Source organism: Salvelinus alpinus, chromosome 28 (genome assembly GCF_045679555.1).
Source record: "Salvelinus alpinus chromosome 28, SLU_Salpinus.1, whole genome shotgun sequence".
Lineage (NCBI taxonomy): Eukaryota > Metazoa > Chordata > Actinopteri > Salmoniformes > Salmonidae > Salvelinus > Salvelinus alpinus.
Window position 1 is genome coordinate 16,662,594 of NC_092113.1, and position 23,150 is coordinate 16,685,743.

A 23,150-nucleotide genomic window follows, 5' to 3' on the forward strand; every position below is an offset into this window, starting at 1 on the left:
TCCCCCTCTCTGTCCCTGGCAGTGCTGTTGTCTACTCTGCCTGTGTGTTTTATCCTGCTGTCATCAGAGCTCTTTGTTATTGTTCGCTCGGTGCCACACATTCCAGGAGTTGGGTCATCAAACAGACGGACACACAGGTCACTCTCAATGGGCTGCATTTCCCGCAAGGCTCTGGCTGTATTCCACTTTACTTCCTGGACTGCAGCAGTGGAAAATGAACTGTGTTTGTTCCCGACAAAAGTTGCTCTAGGGGTCAGGATATGTATTATTCCAGTGATCACTAAGCAGACAGTTTAGTCATAGGTTTCCTTTCTCAGAAATCGCTCCGCATGACTCCCAAAAGCTGACAAAGAATTGTACCTATTTTCTCCATGAATGACTCCACTGTTTGTTTCCTTGCCAGTGTGCTCACATTCTTGGACAAATTATTGGCAAAGGTAGTTGAGAACGCTTGAGTGAATGGTTGTAGTGGATTAGCCTTCAACTCTGATCACGGACTAAAAGCAAACTATTGGAGTTAACAAGCTGGTTACACAAGTGGCCCAGATAGCAGGGCACTGTGGTGAGAGTGGCAGAGTGGCAGAGACTGCAGACAGAGGCGCCAGGTCAGGAAGGAATGACAGGAAGTGGGTCATGACAGGGTGGAAGTGGGTCACAGTGCTCCAGCTCTGCATGGGAGGACAGGGAAGGACAACAGCACTGAGACAGGACTCGGAGTAGCTTCCCTGCCTGACTCACTTTCCTGCTGCAATCCCTACACCACTCTGTTTTGTCCATAGACTGTAAAAATAAACTGTCAAATCAAATGTGTTTACTACAAATCACTTAATTTTTTATTCTACACCCTCTTTTGAAAATAAAGTGTGTTTTTGGAAAACCTCTGTCAGGTGTTACTTTCAATTAACCTACCTATGTTATTTTATTTACACACCTTAGAGAAAACCCTACGAGGCTACAGTGCATTTACTGATTACTCTTAAAGCAGCAATGGTGGAAACAGAATCTGAGGGTTTGACCGTTGCCATGACAACAGTTATAACTAAGATGATGAGCAAGGTGAAGAGATCCAGGCAATGGTACTGAATCCAGTTCAACTCATGGGCTGCTGCCATCACATGACCTGCTCCTTTGTCCCTCTTAATATACTCAGTCCAGAAGATCGCCAGGTAAAAGGGATTAACAGGACAGTCCTTATGCACAGCCCAAAGCTTTGTAATCTTCTTCTTGTACGTTTTGTCATTGATTATCTTATTAAGGGCCTTCAGAATTTTGTCTGAGGTCACATCATTAATACTGAGGACTTTTCCCACGCCTTGTGCTGCCATGCGCTGCACGTTGTCACACTGGTCACCAAACAAGGGCATCATCACCATGGGCACACCGTTGCAGATCCCCTCGTGGATCCCATGGATCACTCCATGTGTGATTAAGGCCTTGACGGTGGGATGGCCCAATAGATCGTTCCGGGGGAGCCAGCTTATCACCTTGACATTCTCTGGAGGATTTTCAGGCACAGCTCCAATGTATCTCCACACAACTCGTTGAAGAACCTGCCGGAAGACATCAAAGAACTGTTGAGCTTTCTCAGCTGGCGGTGAGAAATCAAAGCACATGAGCCAAATTGATGTCTTGCTCATCAGCTGTGGAACAGTCGTCTCCCTCTGTAGGACATCTGAGGCGATGGAATTGACTCCTGAGTACAGGTATCTGCAAGACAGGGGCTCAAGCAGGGCCAACAGGAAGTTGACACTCCTCTGTCTCAAGGTCATGTGTTCTGTGTAGTGTGAGGGGACATAGGAGGCAGGGAATGGGCACTGGCTGGCCTCAAACTCTACACCACACAGGGGGCAGTTATGGATGAAGAGAGAGTCTCCAACGATGACACCAACAGGTTAAAAGGGATCAGTCAGGGTTTGCATCAGCTTCTTGTTATATAGGAGGAATGTTACAGGCATGCTGGATGTAGTCCCTAAGCACTGTCAGGGTTTGCATCAGCTTCTTGTTATATAGGAGGAATGTTACAGGCATGCTGGATGTAGTCCCTAAGCACTGTCAGGGTTTGCATCAGCTTCTTGTTATATAGGAGGAATGTTACAGGCATGCTGGATGTAGTCCTTAAGTACTGTCAGGGTTTGGTAGTAATGCCACATAGGGAGGTCAGGGTGATTTAGTGCTGCAAAGGCCCCCTGCTGCTACCCCTGATATCACCACCACCACCCTGTGTCCCCTCCAAGCTCCTCCACCATGCTCCTCATCCCAGTCCAGTGGCTGCCGTCCTTGGGCATCACAAGCAGCTTCCCAACCTGAGGGGAGACCAGATGGAGGCAGAGCAGCTGCCCTCAGAAACACTCCTCCTTCAGCCATAGGATAGAGTGGTCACTACACTTGGTTACACTACAGGATAGAGGGAACTATACAAACAGACAGTTAGAATCGTGAGTGAACAGTAGCCGACAATTGACAATGTAGTTTCACTGTGTTACTGTGCATTTAATTACATTTTTAAATAGAAAAAAGTTCCGTCAAGAGTTTGGGAGAAGTTTGAGAGGAGCATACACGTTACACACATAAAAATTGAAGTGGAGTTTAGGATGATGTGTTGCAATGGGCTGAATCAGAATCAGCCGTTTGTATTTACCGATATGCCCAGTTTACTCTCTTTCCTGAAAACAAATGCATATTGGGAATGTTAGTGTTTCCTAATATGTTGTTTGATTTTTGAAGAAAGGCCACCAGTCTTGTCAGTAATGCCAGTTGTCAGCATGTCAATAAAGAACACTTCAGGGAACCTCCTCCACAGTCTACACACAGGGCTCTGTCATGGGTGTAAAGTCCAGCACAGACAACAGAGCAACTAGAACACCAGGGGATTTGGATGCCTCTTTTTCTTTAGCTTCAAAGCGCTGTTACTATGTTATCTCCCTTTATTGTGTGTTTTCCCCCTGACACTAGCACATTTCCCTGTCCACGTGTTCATGCCAGTGATTTGGCAGAGGACCTTTAGAGTAGATCTGTTAAGTGCAGATAATATGTTTGCATCCCCTGGAGACAAAGGTCTGTGCTAGCGTGCTTCACTCCTTTTGCTCTGTCATCACAGTGTGATAACATCCTGTCCTAACGACTGGAGCGGCTGGCTGAAAGGAGAAAGACATGCAGGCAGAAGACAGACAGGAACCCATCCGGCCCATCACACTACCATTGACCTGAATGTGTACTGGAGGTAGGCTGTAGCCTCAGAGGAGCAAATGTGTTACAGCCACACGAGTCAAGGTTTAATTCCTGTCAACTTTTAAGTTCCTCATTATTGTAAATTGGAACTTTCCTAACCCCAACTTCCTCTTCCACTATCTTAATGAGTATTAAAATACTTGAATGAAACTCTCAAAAAGCCTAAGAATGCAGTTACAGAGGCACATTCCTTGGAAGACTTTGCATACATGGTACTTATCATAAATAGCCATGTAATTGTATGACAAAGTACATGTTAGCTTGACTGTGAAAGCCACAAATGGACAACAACAAGCAGAAACAAGTATTGACACATCAGCATCTCCTCAACTACTCTCACAGGAATGAGGAAGTGAGTGATGCACTAGTTTACGGGAAATTAGTGGGAGGGGTTGATGGGAATGCATGGGGGTGGTTATGGGGATGACTATGACAAATATTTCAACAGAGAGAGAGGAAGAGAGAACAGTGAGGTAGAATGCCTTAAACAATTGTAGCCAGAGGAAGCTGGTAGGAGGAGCTACAGGAGTACAGGCTCATTGTAATGGCTGGAATGGGATCAATAGAACGGAGTCAAACAAATTGTGTTCATGTGTTTGATGTGGTTAATACCATTCCATTGATTCCATTCCAGCCATTACAATAAGCCCGTCCTCATATAGCTCCTCCCACTGGTCTCCTCTGGTTGTAGCACAGTAAAGTTGGATTTGATATCCATATTTGTTTCTGTGTGTAGTAGTGGCTGGATTCAATCCGTATTGCAGAACTATAGCGGAAGATCCACGTTATGGCTCGATACACATTTAAAGGCAATGTTCCCACGTTGGCAAAGACTGGGTTCACGGTAAATGCTGCGCATGTCGGCTCAATATGAAATGACCTTTACATTTTAATGCGGATCTTCCACGATACGGATTGAATCCAGCCCCAGCAGGCCTTCCTTCCAACAAAGATTATTCTAGAGTTCAATATGGTGTTTTGCTGATGTGTCCAGCATGCCACCAAAAGCCGTTCTAAACGTCATGCTCATACAGCTTAGGAGTTCACTGTCATACAAAACTCTGAAAACTCTCTCAGGACTCTATTCAATCTGTATTGCTGAAGTGTTACAGATTGCGCAATAGAAATGTAAAGGTCATTTCCGGTCATTGAGCCGGCATATGCAGCCTTTACCGTGAACGTGGTCTCCGCTAAAGCGAGAACATTACCTTTAAATTTCAATCATGCTGTAACTCTGAACTTCCATGATACGGATTGAATAGAGCCCTCAGTGAGTTTTCCAAAGCAATTGTGCATAAACAAAGATCTAAAAGACAAGACAACCCGTCAATAACATCTCCTCTTGTGTATAAACAATGTTATTTACAAATGGGCGAGTTCAAGGGGTGAGTCGACAGGCTCATGCTGACAGTTGCCGTTCAGACTATTGATGTGTGTCTCCCTCCTTCTGCCTCAGAAGGGGAGTGACAGGAATCTGCTTGTGGTCTGGTCACCACGCCCTCCCCTCTGCCCTGCGGTCCATGTCATCCTGTTTGCCTGTTTGCTTGAGAGAGAAAGCTGACCTTTCCCTTAATAGCCAATCTGGCCAACACAATGTGTGGAGCTGTGAGTCAGGCAGCAGGAATGCAGCACTCCCCGCAGGCGGAGATGGGGACACTGCAGGTAGCGCCAGCCCCAAGGAGTCAGGGTCACCCTGAGACGTTTCATTCCTGCCTTGGAAACCCCTGAGGCATGCTGTAGGAAAACATTGACTTAGTCATCTCCCACACTATAGCCAACCTTCCTCTCAGGCAGCTCTCCCATGTACTGGCTTGTTGCAGTAGGAGGGTGGCTGGCTGGCTGGCCAACCGTTGGATCCGTCACAGATGTGAAAGTGCTGGGGTGGATAGCTGGGATAGCTGTCCGCCCTCTCTAATTACTCTGTCTGACTCATTCACAAAAATGTGAGAACAACTGCCTTGCCTTGAACAAGTGCAGCTAGAAACTCTGCGGTGCAGTTGATTATATCTAACTTTCACAGAGGAGAGTAAAGCATGAGATGTGAGCCAAATAAAAATCACAGCATTTGATACGCTTATGGTGGGAAACAGTTTTGAATGTTTTTTTAAGATCAGACGCTTTGCAGGGGGTATTTAAGATCCAGGCCACACACGCAGGCAGTGATGAGGACCAGGATCGCTGACTAGTAGAACACCCTGCTATACAGGGAGAGACGGATCACACTGACCTTACAGAGCACTGTGCTCCAACGGAATGACTTCCACTCCCTCAGTGCGGTGTGTGTGTGTGTGTGTGTGTGTGTGTGTGTGTGTGTGTGTGTGTGTGTGTGTGTGTGTGTGTGTGTGTGTGTGTGTGTGTGTGTGTGTGTGTGTGTGTGTGTGTGTGTGTGTGTGTGTGTGTGTGTGTGTGTGTGTGTGTGTGTGTGTGTGTGTGTGTGTGTGTGTGTGTGTGTGTGTGTGTGTGTGTGTGTGAAAAACAAATGTTTTGGGCAGCATACAAAACATGTGAAAGCACATCCCTTAAAGTAAATGTTAAGCAGCTAATTATACAGGGGTGTTCATGTTGTGTATGATGTCCAAAACAATGGACAGCCAGGACTCGTCAGGCCATATTATGACTATCAATTTTGGATCGTTGCCTGTGTTTGGAAATATGGTATATATGCGTGTTTCTTCAGTTCTTCAGAATAAGTTCTTGAGAAAGATTTGGGAGGGGGGAGTTCCTGCAACAGCTGGAGTTTCTCTCTGTTTCCCAATAACTGTTTTGCAGGGAGTGGTATACAGGAATGAGCATGTAGAAGGCAGTGGAGGCTGCTGAGAGGAGGACGGCTCATAATAATGGCTGGAAACGAGTGAATGGAATGGATGTATTTGATACCATTCCACCAATTCCGCTCCAGCCATTTCCACGAGCCCATTCTCCTTAATTAAGGTGCCACCAACCTCCTGTAGTAGCTGCAAATAATCGGCCATAAACAATGGTCAGAGTTGTACAGATAATTTAAGATGAGCAATACTGTTAACACAACACTATTAACGCATGCATTTTCCGAGAGAGCGAGAGAGAGAGAGCGAGAGAGAAAGAGAGAGTCGAAGCAGCAGGTCCGAGACAAGGTAGAGCGTCCGGTGTAACAGGTCAGGGTTCCACAGCCGCAGGCAGAACAGCAGAACTGGATCAGCAGCACGACCGGGTGGACTGGGAACAGGGACAGCCAGGAGTCGTCAGGCCAGGTAGTCCTGAGGCATGGTCCTAGGGGACAGAGAGAAAGAGGGAGACAGAAGAGAATTAGAGGGAGCATGCCTAAGATCACACAGTACCACAGGTAGGACAGGAGAAATTGAGGTCACACAATACACCAGACTGACCCTAGCCCACCGGAGCATAAACTATTGCGGCATAGATACTGGGGACTGAGACAGGGGGGGTCGGGGAACACTGTGGTCCCATCCATAGATACCCCTAGACAGGGCCAACCAGGCAGGATATAACCCCACCCAATTGGCCAAAGCACAGCCCCCACACCACCAAATGTATATCAACAGGACACTAACTTACCACCCTGAGACAAGGCTGAGTATATAGCACACAAAGATCGCCACACAAGCCCGAGGGGATACAAAACTTGACAGGAAGATAATTTCAGTGATTCAACACACCCAAGTCGAGTATAGCGGGAAAATAAGCCACGGATGACATACAGTGCATTCAGACATTTCGTTACGTTACTGCTTTATCCTAAAATTGATTTAAAAAATATATATATTCATCAACCTACACACAATACCCCATAATGACAAAGCCAAAACAGGTTTTAGAAGAAAAAAAATGCAAACTGAAATACATTATTTAAATACAGTTGAAGTCAGAAGTTTACATACACCTTAGCCTAATACATTTAATCTCAGTTTTTCACAATTCCTGACATTTAATCCTAGTAAAAAAATTCCTGTTTTAGGACAGTTAGGATCACCACTTTATTTTAAGAATGTGAAATGTCAGAATAATAGTAGAGAGAATGATTTATTTCAGCTTTTATTTCTTTCATCACATTCCCAGTGGGTCAGACGTTTACGTACACTCAATTAGTATTTGGTAGCATTGCCTTTCAATTGTTTAACTTGGGTCAAACGTTTCGGGTAGCCTTCCACAAGCTTCCCACAATAAGTTGGGTGAATTTAGGCTCATTCCTCCTGACAGAGCTGGTGTAACTGAGTCAGGTTTATAGACCTCCTTGCTCGCACACGCTTTTTCAGTTCTGCCCACAAATTTTCTTTAGGATTGAGGTCAGGGCTTTGTGATGGCCACTCTAATACCTTGACTTTGTTGTCCTTAAGCCATTTTGCCACAACTTTGGAAGTATGCTTGGGGTCATTGTCCATTTGGAAGACCCATTTGCGACCAAGCTTCAACTTCCTGACTGATGTCTTGAGATGTTACTTCAATATATCCACATAATTGTCCTGCCTCATGATGCCATCTATTTTGTGAAGTGCACCAGTCCCACCTGCAGCAAAGCACACCCACAACATGATACTGCCACCCCCGTGCTTCATGGTTGGGATGGTGTTCTTCGGCTTGCAAGCCTCCCCCTTTTTCCTTCAAACATAACAATGGTCATTATGGCCAAAGAGTTCTATTTTTGTTTCAGCAGACCAGAGGACATTTCTCCAAAAGTACGATCTTTGTCCCCATGTGCAGTTGCAAACAGTAGTCTGGTTTTTTTATGGCGGTTTTGGAGCAGTGGCTTCTTCCTTGCTGAGCGGCCTTTCAGGTTACGTCGATATATGACTTGTTTTACTGTGGATATAGATTATTTTGTACCGGTTTCCTCCAGCATCTTCACAAGGTCCTTTGCTGTTGTTCTAAGATTGATTTGCATTTTTCGCACCAAAGCACGTTCATCTCTAGGAGACAGAACGCATCTCCTTCCTGAGCGGTATGATGGCTGCGTGGTCCCATGGTGTTGATACTTGCGTACTATTGTTTGTACAGATGAATGTGGTACCTTCAGGCGTTTGGAAATTGCTTCCAAGGATGAACCAGACTTGTGGAGGTCTAAAATTATTTTCCGGAGGTCTTGGCTGATTTCTTTTGATTTTCCCATGATGTAAGCAAAGAGGCACTTAATTTGAAGGTAGGCCTTAAAATACATCCACAGGTACACCTCCAATTGACTCAAATGATGTCAATTAGCCTATCAGAAGCTTCTAAAGCCATGACATCATTTTCTGGAATCTTCCAAGCTGTTTAAAGGCACAGTCAACTTAGTGTATGTAAACTTCTAATCCACTGGAATTGTGATACAGTGAGTTATAAGTGAAATAATATGTCTGTAAACAATTGTTGGAAAAATTACTTGTGTCATGCACAAAGTAGATGTCCTAACCGACTTGCCAAAACTATGGTTTGTTAACAAGGTATTTGTGGAGTGGTTGAAAAACGAGTTTTAATGACTCCAACCTAAGTGTATGTTAACTTCCGACATCAACTGTAGGTGTTCCTTTTGCACAGGTTTGAAAGGGCAGTGTGGAGTGATATTGAGATTGCGTCATCTGTGGATCTGTTGGAGCGGTATGCGAAATAGAGTGGGTCTAGGGTGTCTGGGAGGATGCTGTTGATGTGAGCCATGACCAGCCTTTCAAAGCACTTCATGGCTACCGACATGAGTGCCACGGGGCGGTAATCATTTAGTTAGGTTACCTTCACTTCCTTGGCTAACCTAAGTGTATGTAAACTTCCGACTTCAACTGTAAGTGCTCAAAGCCTTTGCTATGAGACTCGGGTGCTCAGGTGCATCCTGTTTCCATGGATCCTCCTTGAGATGTTTCTACAAATTGATTGGACATGATTTGAAAAGGCACACACCTGTCTCTATAAGGATCCACAGTTGACAGTGCATGTCAGAGCAAAAACCAAGCCGTGAGGTCGAAGGAATTGTCCATAGAGCTCAGAGACAGGATTTTGTTGAGCTACAGATCTGGGGAAGGGTACCAAAAACATTTCTGCAGCACTTAAGGTCCCCAAGAACACAGTGGGCTCCATCGTTCTTAAATGGAAGAAGTTTGGAACCACCAAGACTCTTCATAGAGCTGGCCGCCCGGCCAAACTGAGCAATTACGGGAGAAGGGCCTTGGTCAGGGAGGTGACCAAGAACCCAATGGTCACTCTGACAGAGCTCCATAGTTCCTCTGTGGAAATGGGAGAACCTTCCAGAAGGACATCCATCTCTGCAGCCCTCCACCAATCAGGCCTTTATGGTAGAGTGGCCAGATGGAAGCCACTCCTCAGTAAAAGGTACATGACAGCCCACTTGGAGTTTGCCAAAAGGCACCTAAAGACTCTCAGACCATGAAAAACAAGATTTTCTGGTCTGATGAAACCAAGATTGAACTCTTTGGCCTGAATGCCAAGTGTCTCATCTGGAGGAAACCTGTCACCATCTCTACGGTGAAGCATGGTGGTGGCAGCATCATGCTGTGGGGATGTGTTTCAGCGGCAGAGACTGGGAGACTAGTCAGAATTGAGGGAAAGATGAACAGAGCAAAGTACAGAGAGATCCTTGATGAAAACCTGCTTCAGAGGGCTCAGGACCTGACTGGGGCGAAGGTTAACCTTCCAACAGGACAACGACCCTAAGCACACAGCCAAGACAATGCAGGAGTGGCTTCGGAACAAGTCTCTGAATGTCCTTGAGTGGCCCAACCAGAGTCCGGACTTGAACCCGATCGAACATCTCTGGAGAGACCTGAAAATAGCTGTACATTATGAGGTATTGTGTGTAGATTGAAGAAACAAAAACGATTTAATCCATTTTAGAATAAGGCTGTAACACAATGTGGAAAAAGTCAAGGGGTCTGAATACTTTCTAAATGCACTGTATGTATGAATATGGTACAATGATAATTGAGTTAACATATTTTGGAAAAGTTTACATTGCACAGTATATACTTACAGAAATAATCAACCTGAGAGAAAATTGGGTTATTTTATTCTCAAACAGTCCCTCACTGTAGATTGGCTTTGTCCTGCTGTTGTGATGACTCAATCCAAAATGCATATTTTCCCCATTCAAAGGAGCTCCATAGGTGAGGAGTGAATGAGTCATCGATTCTCCATCCATGCAAATACAACACCCTTATTTGACTGTCATTGTAAAACAGGTTTGCATGATTTTCCCTTCCTCAGTTCAGGGAATGAGTAGGCTACTTCATTGACTGAGTCCTATCAGTCCCATCACAAGGCAGACAGTAGCACTTTATGGGGCAAAACAAAAATGGTGGCAAGATGAAAGGTTTCATGGCAGAGATTCCACTTGTGTATCATATTTGACATTATGGACTTTGTTGGAGTTAAAAATACATTGCCTTGCTGTATGATGTTAATATTCAAAGCAGCCACCCACATGTCAATTGTAGTACACCCCCAGATTCTCAGAACTTGCATAACTATGCCATCTAAAGGAAATGCTCTGTGGTTTTGATGATGTCTCTACTACAGGCAAATGTTTTCCAGGTAGAGGATGCATACAGATAGAGGGTTAGACAAGTGTTGAGTAATATGTCAGTGAGATAAACCAAAGTGCAATGGCTTAGAAACCACAATACAGTGTGCGTTTACAGTAATACCCAGCCCACATGGTCATACAGGTCCTCTAGCTGGGCTTTGGACATATACTGAAGCATGCATAAGCCAATCAGGTATAGTGAGCAAGGATAGGCAGAGGATTACAGAGGCTTGGGGAGCGTGACCCCCATGGGGAGAGAGGAGGGGCCAGGTTGGCAAAGCTGGGGCCTGGAGAGGGGGCAGGGCAGAGGACCACATGCTGGGCCATCTCTGCTAAAGGAATTAAGATGAGGGCATGCCTGGCTACGTAGGTGTATTTGAATACTTACTAAACAAACAGCCAAAATTTGTGACAAAATTGTCTACCTCTATGTTGTCTCTACTGAAATACAAAATGCAAACGCTACAGATATGGACTTCTAGACCTTCATAAATGCATCTACTTTGCCTTCTGAGATGATGTTAGTAAAGTTCTGATAACAGATTTTCAGACTGAGGCCAGGACCCCCGCGGTATAATCGCCTTTTATTAAACGTAACCTGCTTTCTAGATAAACCCTTAAGAACATAAATCAAAGTTTTTTAGCTTGACTTATAAACAGACTAATGAAATCTGAACCATGTCTCCTTGTCAACTTTGCACACTACTGCTCATGCTCCCATTTTATTTTATTTATAACAACGTTTCGACCCTTAGGTCTTTATCAGGCATCCATATCCCAGGTGGGGGTGAAAGGTCCTATATATAGGGGCGGTACTCAGTGACATCACTTCCTGAAACAGGAGGTAAAAACATATAACATAGGTTCACAATATTAACATTCAATGTATCAAAATATATGATCATACACAAGGAATGTGATCAATATTTACAGTAATATACACTACCAGTCAAAAGTTTTAGAACACCTACTCATTCAATGGTTTTTCTTTATTTTTACAAATTTATACATTGTAGAATAATAGTGAAGACATCAAAACTATGAAATAACACATATGTAATCATGTAGTAACCAAAAAAGTGTTAAACATATATTTCATTTTTGAGGTTCTTCAAATAGCCACCCTTTGCCTTGATGACAGCTTTGCACACTCTTGGCATTCTCTCAACCAGCTTCAACTGGAATGCTTTTCCAACAGTCTTGAAGGAGTTCCCACATATGATGAGCCCCTGTTGGCTGCTTTTCCTTCACTCTGCGGTCCGACTCATCCCAAACCATCTCAATTTGGTTGAGGTCGGGGGATTGTGGAGGCCAGGTCATCTGATGCAGCTCTCCATCACTCTCCTTCTTGGTAAAATAGCCCTTACACAGCCTGGAGGTGTGTTGGGTCATTGATAGTCCCACCAAGCCCAAACCATATGGGATGGTGTCGTGCCTTGACTATCATTAATGTGTTTGACTGTTATTTTTAAAATAATTACATGCCACGTTCAATTATTATGCAATTCAATTAATCATATAACAATTAATTAAGTAGTAATCTGGAACACCATGGGAAAACGTATTTAACGAGTTACTATCTCCCGAATTAAACTCTTATAAAATATATTAATCTCTATAGATAACAGTCACTTATTAATGTATTTTTACCACATATCAGTCTCATTCTGAATGTCGCATAATCCTATAAATCTGCATAAACCCTAGTCTCCATGATGAATCAGCAATACACAAATTGGCTGAATTATTTATTTACTAACTAACTAAATAATCACACAGAATTACATAAACACACAAACAGGATAGATTACACATAGATTACTACATAATGCAATTACATACTACATAATGCAGTTGTTGTTGAGATGTGTCTGTTACTTGAAATCTGTGAAGAGTTTATTTGGGCTGTAATTTCTGAGGCTGGTAACTCTAATGAACTCCACAGCAGAGGTAACTCTGGGTCTTCCATTCCTGTGGCGGTCCTCATGAGAGCCAGTTTCATCATAGCGCTTGATGGTTTTTGCGACTGTACTTGAAGGAACTTTCAAAGTTCTTTACATTTTCCGTATTGACTGGCCTTCATGTCTTACAGGACTGTTGTTTCTCTTTGCTTATTTGAGCTGTTATTGCCATAATATGGACTTGGTCTTTTACCAAGTAGGGCTACCTTCTGTATACCACCCCTACCTTGTCACAACACAACTGATTGACTCAAACACATTAAGAAGGAAAGAAATTCCACAAATTAACTTTTAAGAAGGCACACCTGTTAATTAAAGTGTATTCCAGGTGACTACCTCATGAAGCTGGTTGAGAGAATGCCAAGCGTGTGCAAAGCTGTCATCAAGGCAAAGGGTGACTACTTTGAAGAATCTCAAATATAAAATATGTTTAGATCTTTTTAACACTTTTTTTGGTTACTACATGATTCCATAAGTGTTATTTCATAGTTTTGATGTCTTCGCTATTATTCCACAATGTAGAAAATAGTATGTAGAAATTAGGATAAAAAACACAATCATTTTTACATTTTTAAACTATAAAAACGGTTTTAAGTTTAACTCCTCGTTAAGGTCAAGAGGAGACAGTGTGGAGCCAGAAAGATTCCATTTGAAGAAGTTTCCTCTCAATGTCCCCTCCCCTGCGTGACATCTTGACCATTTCTATTCCAATGTATCTCAGAGAGCTAATAGGATGTCCAGCTTGTGCAAAATGAGCAGCGACCAGATTTGTTCTCACCTGTCCGTATATTTCTGCGATGCACACTGATCCGGGTCTTAAAGCTTCTACAGGTTTTCCCTATGTAAGACAGACCACAATGACATTTCAACATGTAAACAACATTGGTGGACATGCAGGTAATCAGGCCACACATTTGTACGTGAAACTGCATTGAGCACACTGGCCACATTTGTAATTACCCTCTGGAACCTTCTCCAAGAAAGTTTCCCTTTTCTCTGGTGGATAATCAGATTTGACCACAATGTCTCTCATGGTTTGTGGTCTTTTAACGATCATATGTGGGGATATTTAAAGATGAGTTTCAATTGTGGGTCAGTATCAATAATGTACCAATGCTTCCTGATAAATGCCTTCTCTAATGGTGAGTATTGGGTGAAGCATGATGGGACATGTTCTGCTTTTTCTTTGACTTTTGGTTGAAGGCTTTCCAAATGTGTTAGTCCTTCAAAATGATCATTGGCATGTTTTACCCAATTATCTTTTTACCCTCTTTCCTTAAACCTTTGTGTGAGATCTGTTTCTAGTAAGAAGCATCAGAGCCACATATTCTTCTGATGCGGCTGAATTGACTTACAGGACGTGGATCAAAGCTGTCACCTCTAAGGAGGGTGTTCCTGTACGTGGGTTTCCTATAGAGATTTGTAGAGGGAGCTTAATAACCATCACATCCAAGAGTTCTTCCTGGGTCCCTTTATAGATCACGAAAATGTCATCCAATTATCTCAGAATTAGGATAGGAGAGAAATGGGTTGAGGTCTGGATTCAGTACCACCTATGGTCTGGAAGAAAAAGTCTCCTCTGAAGAGAAAATAGTTGGAGGTTAGTACCAGTTCAGCCAAGTCCACAATACAATTGGTGCTGGGTAGAGCATTAGGGGGACGTTCATTGGGGTAGAACTTTAGGGACTCTAGGCCGCCCTGATGGGGGATGTTAGTATATCGACAGGTAACATCAAAAGTACACAGAATGGTCAGGTATATTGTCCATAGATTTCAAAAGATTAATAAAATCAAGTCTCTAGTACACGTGGGGAGAGATCGCCCAGGGTTTCATAAAATGGTCTGCAAAGGTAGATATTCTCTGTCAGAGATCCATTACTACTCACAATGGGCCTGCATGGCGTCATGCTCTTGTGAATTTTGGGGAGAGTATATATATATATATGTATATATGACAGGTGTGGTTCACCTTCAACTCCAGAAAGCACCTGGATGTGCGTATGTCGTCAGCTTTTGTCCTTGTCAACTTTGACATATGGTAATGGTCTACACCCCACTTCTTACACACGAAAGAGAGTTGAGCTATGTGGACTCTGAGCAGGTGTGGAGCAGTGGTGGCAACTTATCTTGTTATTCATTCATGTCAATCTAATTCACATCTGAAATATGATTGGGTTTTAAGCTATTTTTTCACTTGTGTTTGTAGTTGAAATACCAGGCTCATGGTAGACATTATCTCCTGAAGTAAAACAAGTGGGTCAAAAGTCAAAGGTTAAAAAAATATTTATTGAAATCGTATAAAAATAGTTAATATAATTTACAATTCTAATTTGGATGAAAACAAAACAATCCAAGCCGCAATCATGCAACAAGAGGTGAAAACAATGCTGATGTATGACACACACTTGCTTACTCAGAACATTGTCAATTCATCCAAATCAACAGCAGACAAATAACAAACAGTTACCATCAGTAGACTTTCAACATACATTAAAATGGAAGTGCTTTGAAGGTTATTTACACACAGACATATATATACACATACATACACACACAAACATCTGCTCAGAAGATTTCAAGCCATAAATATGGTCAAAATACATTTAAATAATCTGTGGGCCCTTCAACAACTGTGGAATGAAATATACAGCCGAAATTCTCTATAAATAAATAAATAATTCCACACAGCTCGAGTGAGAAAAATCACACAAATATTATTCACAATAGCCTTATTCCTAGCCTGTGAGGTGAAAGACACAGACATGTTTATTCGAACAAAAAAGCATTTAGTATTTTAGTGTGGTGCTTTGCATTGCAGTGTGCATTCACGTCTGGGTGAGTGGTAGTTGTGTGTAGACAGGCATTAAAAGCTCAGAGGTGGATGCAGGAAAGTGAGGTAAGTCTTCCGGTTTTTGTTTGCACAGGTTTGTGTGTACTATAGGAGGTTCTCTGGCTGCGGTCGATATTGGAAAATGGCAAAGGCTTTACTGATCTAGTCCTATAAGACGAAAGCAGGAAATAAAACCTTGTAAAGTAAAAGAAAAAAAAGTGATATGTTGGCTTCATGAAATTCAAGTATTTCCAGGGTCCCCAACAATCTGACACACCAAAGGCACTTCGATTTGCTCCTCTTTGCTTCCTCTGACACCCACTCATCAGTGAGGCAGGGCAGAGTACAATGGCTGGTTGGTAGCTAGCTAGTTATGTAACAAAGACTGTCCACTTGTTCGTGCCTTCAGCAGAACAAATCACATGAATAGGGATGGACTTCGTCCTTTCTGGTGTACATACTCTCACACCACAGCCAATATTACAGAGCAAGTCCTTCGTAGGGGTGAGAATAGCTTGTGATATTACAGTGTCCAATTAAGTAGCCATTAAGGATGTTTGGTTTTCATGAAGTCCAAAAGGAGAGTGAACAGGTGGGGTCTGGCCACAAGAGAAAGAGGGAGATATTTAAATAAAATGTAACTTCCTTCTGTATAGTCCATATTGTCTTTGGTGTACAGCCACGTCAGTCCTCTGTGTTCTACTAGTCTCTGTCAGTGCAGTGATACAGTCATTGGGCCACCACGGTGGTGAAAGCAGTAGGCTCATGACTGATGCTGTGCAGTCTGATCTCTGTGCTCTGCCCTGCTGAGGACACTGTGCTCTGCATCCATGGGTGATTGATGATGTCCTCAAACGATGGCCTCTCAGCAGGCCTCAGGGACAGGCACAACTTGATCAACTGCTGGCACTCTGGAAGAAGAATGGGGATAATGGTTAGTCAGTGCTTAGACTGGTCACCCAATGACTAATACATGAGCAATATATTCCACTGGTGTAGCTTATTAGGTTTGAGGATGGTTTGTTCCAGTTATTGGGGCTCACCTGTGGAGATTATTCGTCTGAAGAGCACCTGGCCTTGTACAATCTCCTCGTCCTGCTCGAAGGGGATATCTCCACACACCATGTCATACAGCAGGACACCCAAAGACCAAACAGTTGCTGACCGCCCATGGTACCGATGGTATTTGATCCATTCAGGTGGACTGTACACTCTAGTGCCTTTTGATAGAGAAAAAACAATAACGGTTCAATTCAATGATGTGCTCAATTTCTATGAAGAAATAGTAGCACAGAACGCTTTCAAAAATGGACACAAAAAATATACATTAAGTACTGATTTAATAAATCTGTGATTATATGGATTAAACATTGATAAATAATCACTGCGTGCCTTCTATTGAGGTCAAGCGCCAGTGAGCGTGACAGTAGGCGTGTGTGAGAGTGAATGTGTGGGAGGAGAGCCTGACATGTGACAATGTTTATAAACTTTGAGTTGTAAAAATGCACTTTCCCTCCAAAGGGTGGCGCCAAAATCAACACATCCAGCTAACCACTAAAACGGACTATGATTAAGAGTATATCAACGAGGATGCTTACCATCGAAGTCGGTGTAAACAGTGTCTTTGAGCAATGCCCCGGATCCGAAGTCAATAAGCTTCATTTCGCCCGTCTGAAGATCAATGAGGATGTTTTCATCTTTGATGTCCCTGTGTACAACCCCACAGTTGTGGCAGTGTCGAACGGCTTCAAGAACCTGACGGAAAAAGTTCTTTGCCAGCTCCTCTGGTAAAGCACCTTTCTCAGTGATGAAATCAAAAAGGTCCTTGACCTTCTCCGGCCGTTCCATGACAATAATAAAGCTGTCAGGTCGCTCGTACCAGTCCAGCATCTTTATCACGCCCCGAGCTCCATTCCCAACTTTCTTCATGAGTAGAATCTCCATGGGGACACGAGAGCCATTTGGCTGAAAATAAAATTGAAATCTGGTTAATTTCTGCCGCCAATTGTGGGAAGGCAATAATAGACATGTCGTCCCCCACGAATGATGCAGTTTCCCCCGGGCCAACTGTGATATGGCATGTGACCAACATTTCTGTTAATTACTATAGCTCCCGCCTTGGGTCAAACAGTTTAATTTTGTATGATGCCAGATCTCTATGGCAATATGCATCATTCACCCGTTTCATTAAAATCGTGCCAGTGCTGTCTTGAGATATCGCGCGAAACGACCTAATGTACGAACGAATGGAGCCAGATCCACAGTCCCCTGGACAACAACATACTATACATGTCTTTAAACTAAAATGCACAACCAAAAGCATCCTTACCAGCTCTCCCCACTCCGAGACCCGATCCTTAGCCACATGTTTGACAGCAACCTGCGTGTGGGAAAAAAGGATCAGATCAATTAAACCTGATATTAGAGACGAGAAAATATGCAAAGATATTAATTGATTAGCCAACTTGTATTTAAAAGATATATTTAAATAATGCGACTGTTGACAATAAAATGTAAGAAATACTAACCAGTGCTCCATCTGAAATTCTTGTGCCAGAATACACCGTCCCAAAACCGCCACTTCCCAGCACAGAGCCGACCTGGTAAAGCTTCTCGAAAGGTTCCCTCTCTTTCCCTGTAAATATACAAGAACAAACGATTAATACAACCCTTTCCACATAGTTAGTGTAATGGTACATGTGTGAATACAAATAATTGAAATACCCGAAAGGGAAACGGTTACTGTAGATTAGGTCAAATGGAAAATACAGTATTGGTAGCCTAGTAGCAAGGTAGCATAATGTTACTCGTTAGCTAATAGCGAACCTCCATTTACAAGACAAGCGTCATCTAACCTTGGTGAACTTGAAGCTGGATTTTCGCCGGCATATCAACGGTGGAGATATGAGCGAATGAGTTTAATTTAGACAGCAGCATTCCTGTAATCCACGAAATTGACGATTTATTCTAGAAATATTCCGATGTGGGATCCAGTTCAACTATATCTGGCGCGTGACCCACGTTGCTGTTGGAAAAAATGCGGCACCAATCCTCGTCTCATCCGGATCTTGCGAAGACTCGTTATTTGGTCCTTAAACGTAAACGCCTCCGTATCCAGTGAGTTGAAATATCGAGTAGCCTAATGATACAATATGACTATTGATATACTGTACAATTATTTGTAAACAGTAAGCCAAATTGTAAAAGTAAAAGAAAAACAGCTCCTCACGTTTTGATAGGACACCGGCTCTTTGAATTTGAGGAAGGGCAGGGGAAGGACAAATATATATCCATAGTAAATGGGAGTAGCCACCACAAGGTCTATCGTCATTCTGTTCTCCTCCCACCACGCAGTCTCCACCAATGGTAACCATTATAGACTATACAAAGGCACGTCAATCATATAATAAAAATAAAGAATAACGTGTGACCCGCTAGACTAGCCGTGGCGGGAATTAAAACGCGCCAAAAGAAGTCACATTTTCCTGCAGTTTAAAAGTAAACGCAAATTCAAGATCTAGGTGGGGCTAACCACTTGAATGAGAGATGCAGTTTGCCCATTAATGCGTGGTTACTTGCTGTTACTCAGTTATATTGTTTCATGCTTCAGTCTTTGGTGCAACATAGTAAAAAAAAAAAAAAAAAAAAAATTAACTGCCTTTTACATGATAGGAAATAGCTGATTTTGGCTACCCTAAATTAGATTAAGAGATTTAGAGCATTTATTAGTGACATGCACAGGGTTGGAGATGTACATCTAGGGTACAGTTCTGTACAGGATTATAGCTCAGCTCCAACAGCGCAGGTCAAATAGAGGAATGAAACAATACAAATAATAACAAAAGGACAGGGAAAATGGGGGGGGGGGGGGGGAAGGTATCTGTCTAGTGGTGGCTAATTATAAAATGTCCATTTGGTGGGGGCAGGGTAATTGTCCACTGAGGTTGGGGGGCGGGGGGGGGGGGGGGGGGGGGGAGTATGTAGCTGACTAGTGGTGGCAAGTCAGCAGCCTGATGGTCTGGGGGTAGAAGCTATTGGCCAGTCTTTCAGGTTTTGCCATGATACTCCAATACTGCCCACATCTGAGTGATGAAAGCGGGAAGAACAGTCCGTGGCTCGGGAGGCTAGGGTCCCAGATGATCTTCTTGGTCTTCTTGCGACACATGGTGTTGTAGTAGTTGTCCTGGAGGGCAGACAGTGAGCACCCAAATGTGGTGGAGTTGCCGTACCAGGCTGTGATGCAGCCCGACAGTATGCTCTCCATGGTGCTCCTGTAGAACAAAGTGAGGGCCCTCAAGGACAGGCCAAATTTCTTCAACCTCCTCCTGTCCGTGTGGTTTGACCATTTCAGCTCCTTGGAGATGTGTACGCTGAGGAACATGACATTTTTGACCGTCTCCACAGCGGCCCTGTTGATGAGAATGGGGGCATGCCCAGCCTGGTTCCTCCTGAAGTAATTAATCAGCTCCTTTATTTTGCTGATGTTGAGGGAGAGGTTGATATCTTGCACCACGCCGTCAGATTGTCTTCCTCCTCCCTGTAGGCCAACTCGTCGTTGTTGGTAATCAGCAAACTTGATGGAGTTAGACTTGTGTGAGGCCATGCAGTTGTGGTACACAGGGAGTACAGGAGGGGACTGAGCATCCACCCTTGTGGGGCCCCCATGTTGAGAAGGGAATATTTTGCATACCATCACCACCTGGGCTGTCATTAAGTCCAGGATCCAGTTGCATAGGGAGGAGTTCAGTTCCAGGGCCGCGAGCTTTGTGGTGAGCTTAGAGGGCACTATGCTATTAAAGGCCAAGCTGTAGTCGATGAACAGCATCCTCACATATGCATTCCTTTTGTCCAGGTGGGTGAGGGCAATGTGCAGTGCAATGGAGATTTCATCGTCTGAGGATCTGTTGGGGTGGTAGGCAAATTGGAGAAGATTGAGTGTGTTGGGGAGGGAGAGTTGATGTGGTCATTGACTAACCTCTCAAAGCACTTCATGATGATGGAAATGAGTGCTACAGGTTGGATGTTTTAAAAAAAAAATGTAACCTTTATTTAACTAGGCAAGTCAGTTAAGAACAAATTCTTATTTACAATGACGGTCTACCCAGGCCAATCCCGGACGACGCTGGGCCAATTGTGCGCCACCCTATGGGACTCCCAATCACAGCCGGATGTGACGCAGTCTGGATTTGAACCAGGGACTGCAGTGACACCTCTTACACTGAGATGCAGTGCCTTAGCCTGTTGCGCCAGTTGGAAGTCATTCAGTTTAGTTACTGTCCCTTACTTGGGCAAGTTGATGATAGTGGACATCTTGAAGCAGGTCGGGGTAACAGCCTGAGCTAGAGAGAGATTGAAAATGTCATAAAACACAACAGCTAGCCGGTCTGCACATGCTCTAAGGGCGTGGCCGGCACCCTTGCGAGTGTTAACACGTTTGAATGACTTAAGTGCGTCTTCCGTGGAGACCGTAAGCACATAGCTCTCGTTGTCCTAAAGGGCTCTCCTCGGCAGCTCAGAGTTGTTATACTTGAAGGGAAAAAAAGTGTTTAGCTGGTCCAGTTGGGCGGCGTTGGTATCCGTGACGTGTCTTGCTTGTTTTTTTGTAATCTGTAAATAGGCTATTCCAGAGTTCAGCCTTTATGCATTATGTTATCCTGATGTCATGCTATGCTGCGAGATTAGATTTTTAGGTCTTTACAAATACAAAGTTCTCTGTCGCAGGGATACAATGAAGGCCTAGCCCTTTCTGTATCAGGATCTATGATTTTAACCCCTGCTATAGGCTAGCCTATTATTTTCACATTAGGACACTGAAGTGTTGGCCTATGCCTATTGAGTTGAGAACTTATCAGTTTTTATTTGAACAATTCATGTCTGTCTAGTGATTATGATTGATTGATTGTTTTTTATAAGATATGTTTAATGCTAGCTAGCAACTTACCTTGGCTTCTTACTGCATTCGCGTAACAGGCGGGCTCCTCGTGAGGCAGGTGGTTAGAGCGTTGAACTAGTTAACCGTAAGGTTGCAAGATTGAATCCCTGAGCTGACAAGGTAAGAATCTGTCGTTCTGCCCCTGAACAAGGCAGTTAACCACCGTTCCTGGGCCGTCATTGAAAATAAGAATGTGTTCTTAACTGACTTGCCTAGTTAAATAAAGGTGTAAAAAAATAAATAATAATAATAAAAATAATACTTTTTTTTAAATACCGATTGTTATGAAAACTTTAAATCGGCCCTAATTAATCGGCCATTCCGATTAAATGGTCAACCTCTAGATTGAACCCATTCTCTGTTTATCTGAGTTCTTTTGATATTCATTTTCTTTGTTGACTATAATTATGCTACTATCAGGCTTAAATGTAAAAGTTTACCTGAAACACAAATATGAAAAATAATGATTTTGTCATGTTGTGCCATATGGTAAATCATAGCAAATAGCCCCAATTATCAAGGCACAAGGCGAGACCCAGATGCAGACAGGAAGCAGATGGTTGGAGTCTTACAATGTTTAATAATCCAAAGGTGCAGGCAAGAGAATGGTCGTGGACAGGCAAAAAGGTCAAAACCAGATCAGAGTCCAGGAGGTACAGAGTGGCAGACAGGCTCGTGGTCAAGGCAGGTGGGTACAGAGTCCAGAAACAGGCAAGGGTCAAAACCGGGAGGACTAGAAAAGGGAGTACAGGAAAAACACCCTGGTTGTTTTGACTAAACATACAAGACAAACTGGCACAGAGAGACAGGAAACACAGGGTTAAATACACTGGGGAAAATAAACGACACCTGGAGGGGGTGGAGACAATCACAGGAACAGGTGAAACAGATCAGGGCATGACACCAGTAAGAAATGCTCTCTCTATATATTTGCTCAATATATAAAACTCTAGCACTCTATATATACATTTGCTATTAGATTTTTACAGAAAAGGAAGAAGCAAAAGTGTATTTGTTAAAAAGTATAATTCTGTAGGGACATTGTTTATTTATCAATGCAAAGCACTGATGCACTGGACTGCATAAAACGTATTGTTTAACCAATTCAAAGCAAATTTTATTGGTCACATACACATATTTAGCAGATGTTATTGCAGGTGTAGCTAATCTAGTTTCTTAGAACACCTATTTCTGCTTATGTAATGTGCAATAACGTTGAACAGGTAGGCCTACTAGGCCTCCTAATAAGGATCTCATATGTGTTACAGTCTTTTGTGATTTTTTTGTGCCCCCCCAAAGTTTTTTTGGCGATTTTCAGTTTTTGGTTGAAAAATGTGTTTAATTTAGAAAACCTGTTTGCAAGTATTTTCACTAATTAAAAAAAGACATATTACCATGTCTCAATGTAATCAAGGTTTGAAATTATTGTTATTTTCAAATGCAATCTCTTTTTGGGCTTAGTTGTGGTCAATTAGAAGTGTACATTCTAATTGTGTTCCGGCCCCCAGACCATCTGCTCTGATCGACCCCGGCTGAATCATGTTGCCTACCCCTGCTTTAGGGTGTCCACTGTCCAATGCTACAGGGTAGAAGGCAGAGCCTTTAATTTTATTTCATACTAAATTGGCCAGGGCATGGGTTTAGCAGGCGTGCGAAAACGGAGCTGCAGGAGGGCAATGTAATGCCAGTGTAATG

The 23,150-nt window shown here is 43.1% G+C and overlaps 1 protein-coding gene and 1 pseudogene across 1 annotated transcript; both read right to left on the bottom strand.

Moving 5' to 3' along the window:
- Positions 1 to 944: 944 nt before the first annotated feature.
- On the bottom strand, positions 945 to 11,059 carry LOC139557995 (UDP-glucuronosyltransferase 1A1 pseudogene; annotated as a pseudogene).
- Positions 11,060 to 14,958: 3,899 nt separating this feature from the next.
- On the bottom strand, positions 14,959 to 18,801 carry LOC139557295 (serine/threonine-protein kinase pim-1-like). Its single transcript, XM_071371910.1, has 6 exons — positions 18,379 to 18,801; positions 18,052 to 18,158; positions 17,853 to 17,903; positions 17,122 to 17,488; positions 16,567 to 16,743; positions 14,959 to 16,434 (listed from the first exon to the last, which is right to left on the bottom strand). The coding sequence occupies exons 1-6, from the start codon at positions 18,458 to 18,460 to the stop codon at positions 16,253 to 16,255; spliced, it is 966 nt and encodes a 321-aa protein (XP_071228011.1). The 5' UTR covers positions 18,461 to 18,801; the 3' UTR covers positions 14,959 to 16,252.
- Between the last annotated feature and the right edge of the window lie 4,349 nt (positions 18,802 to 23,150).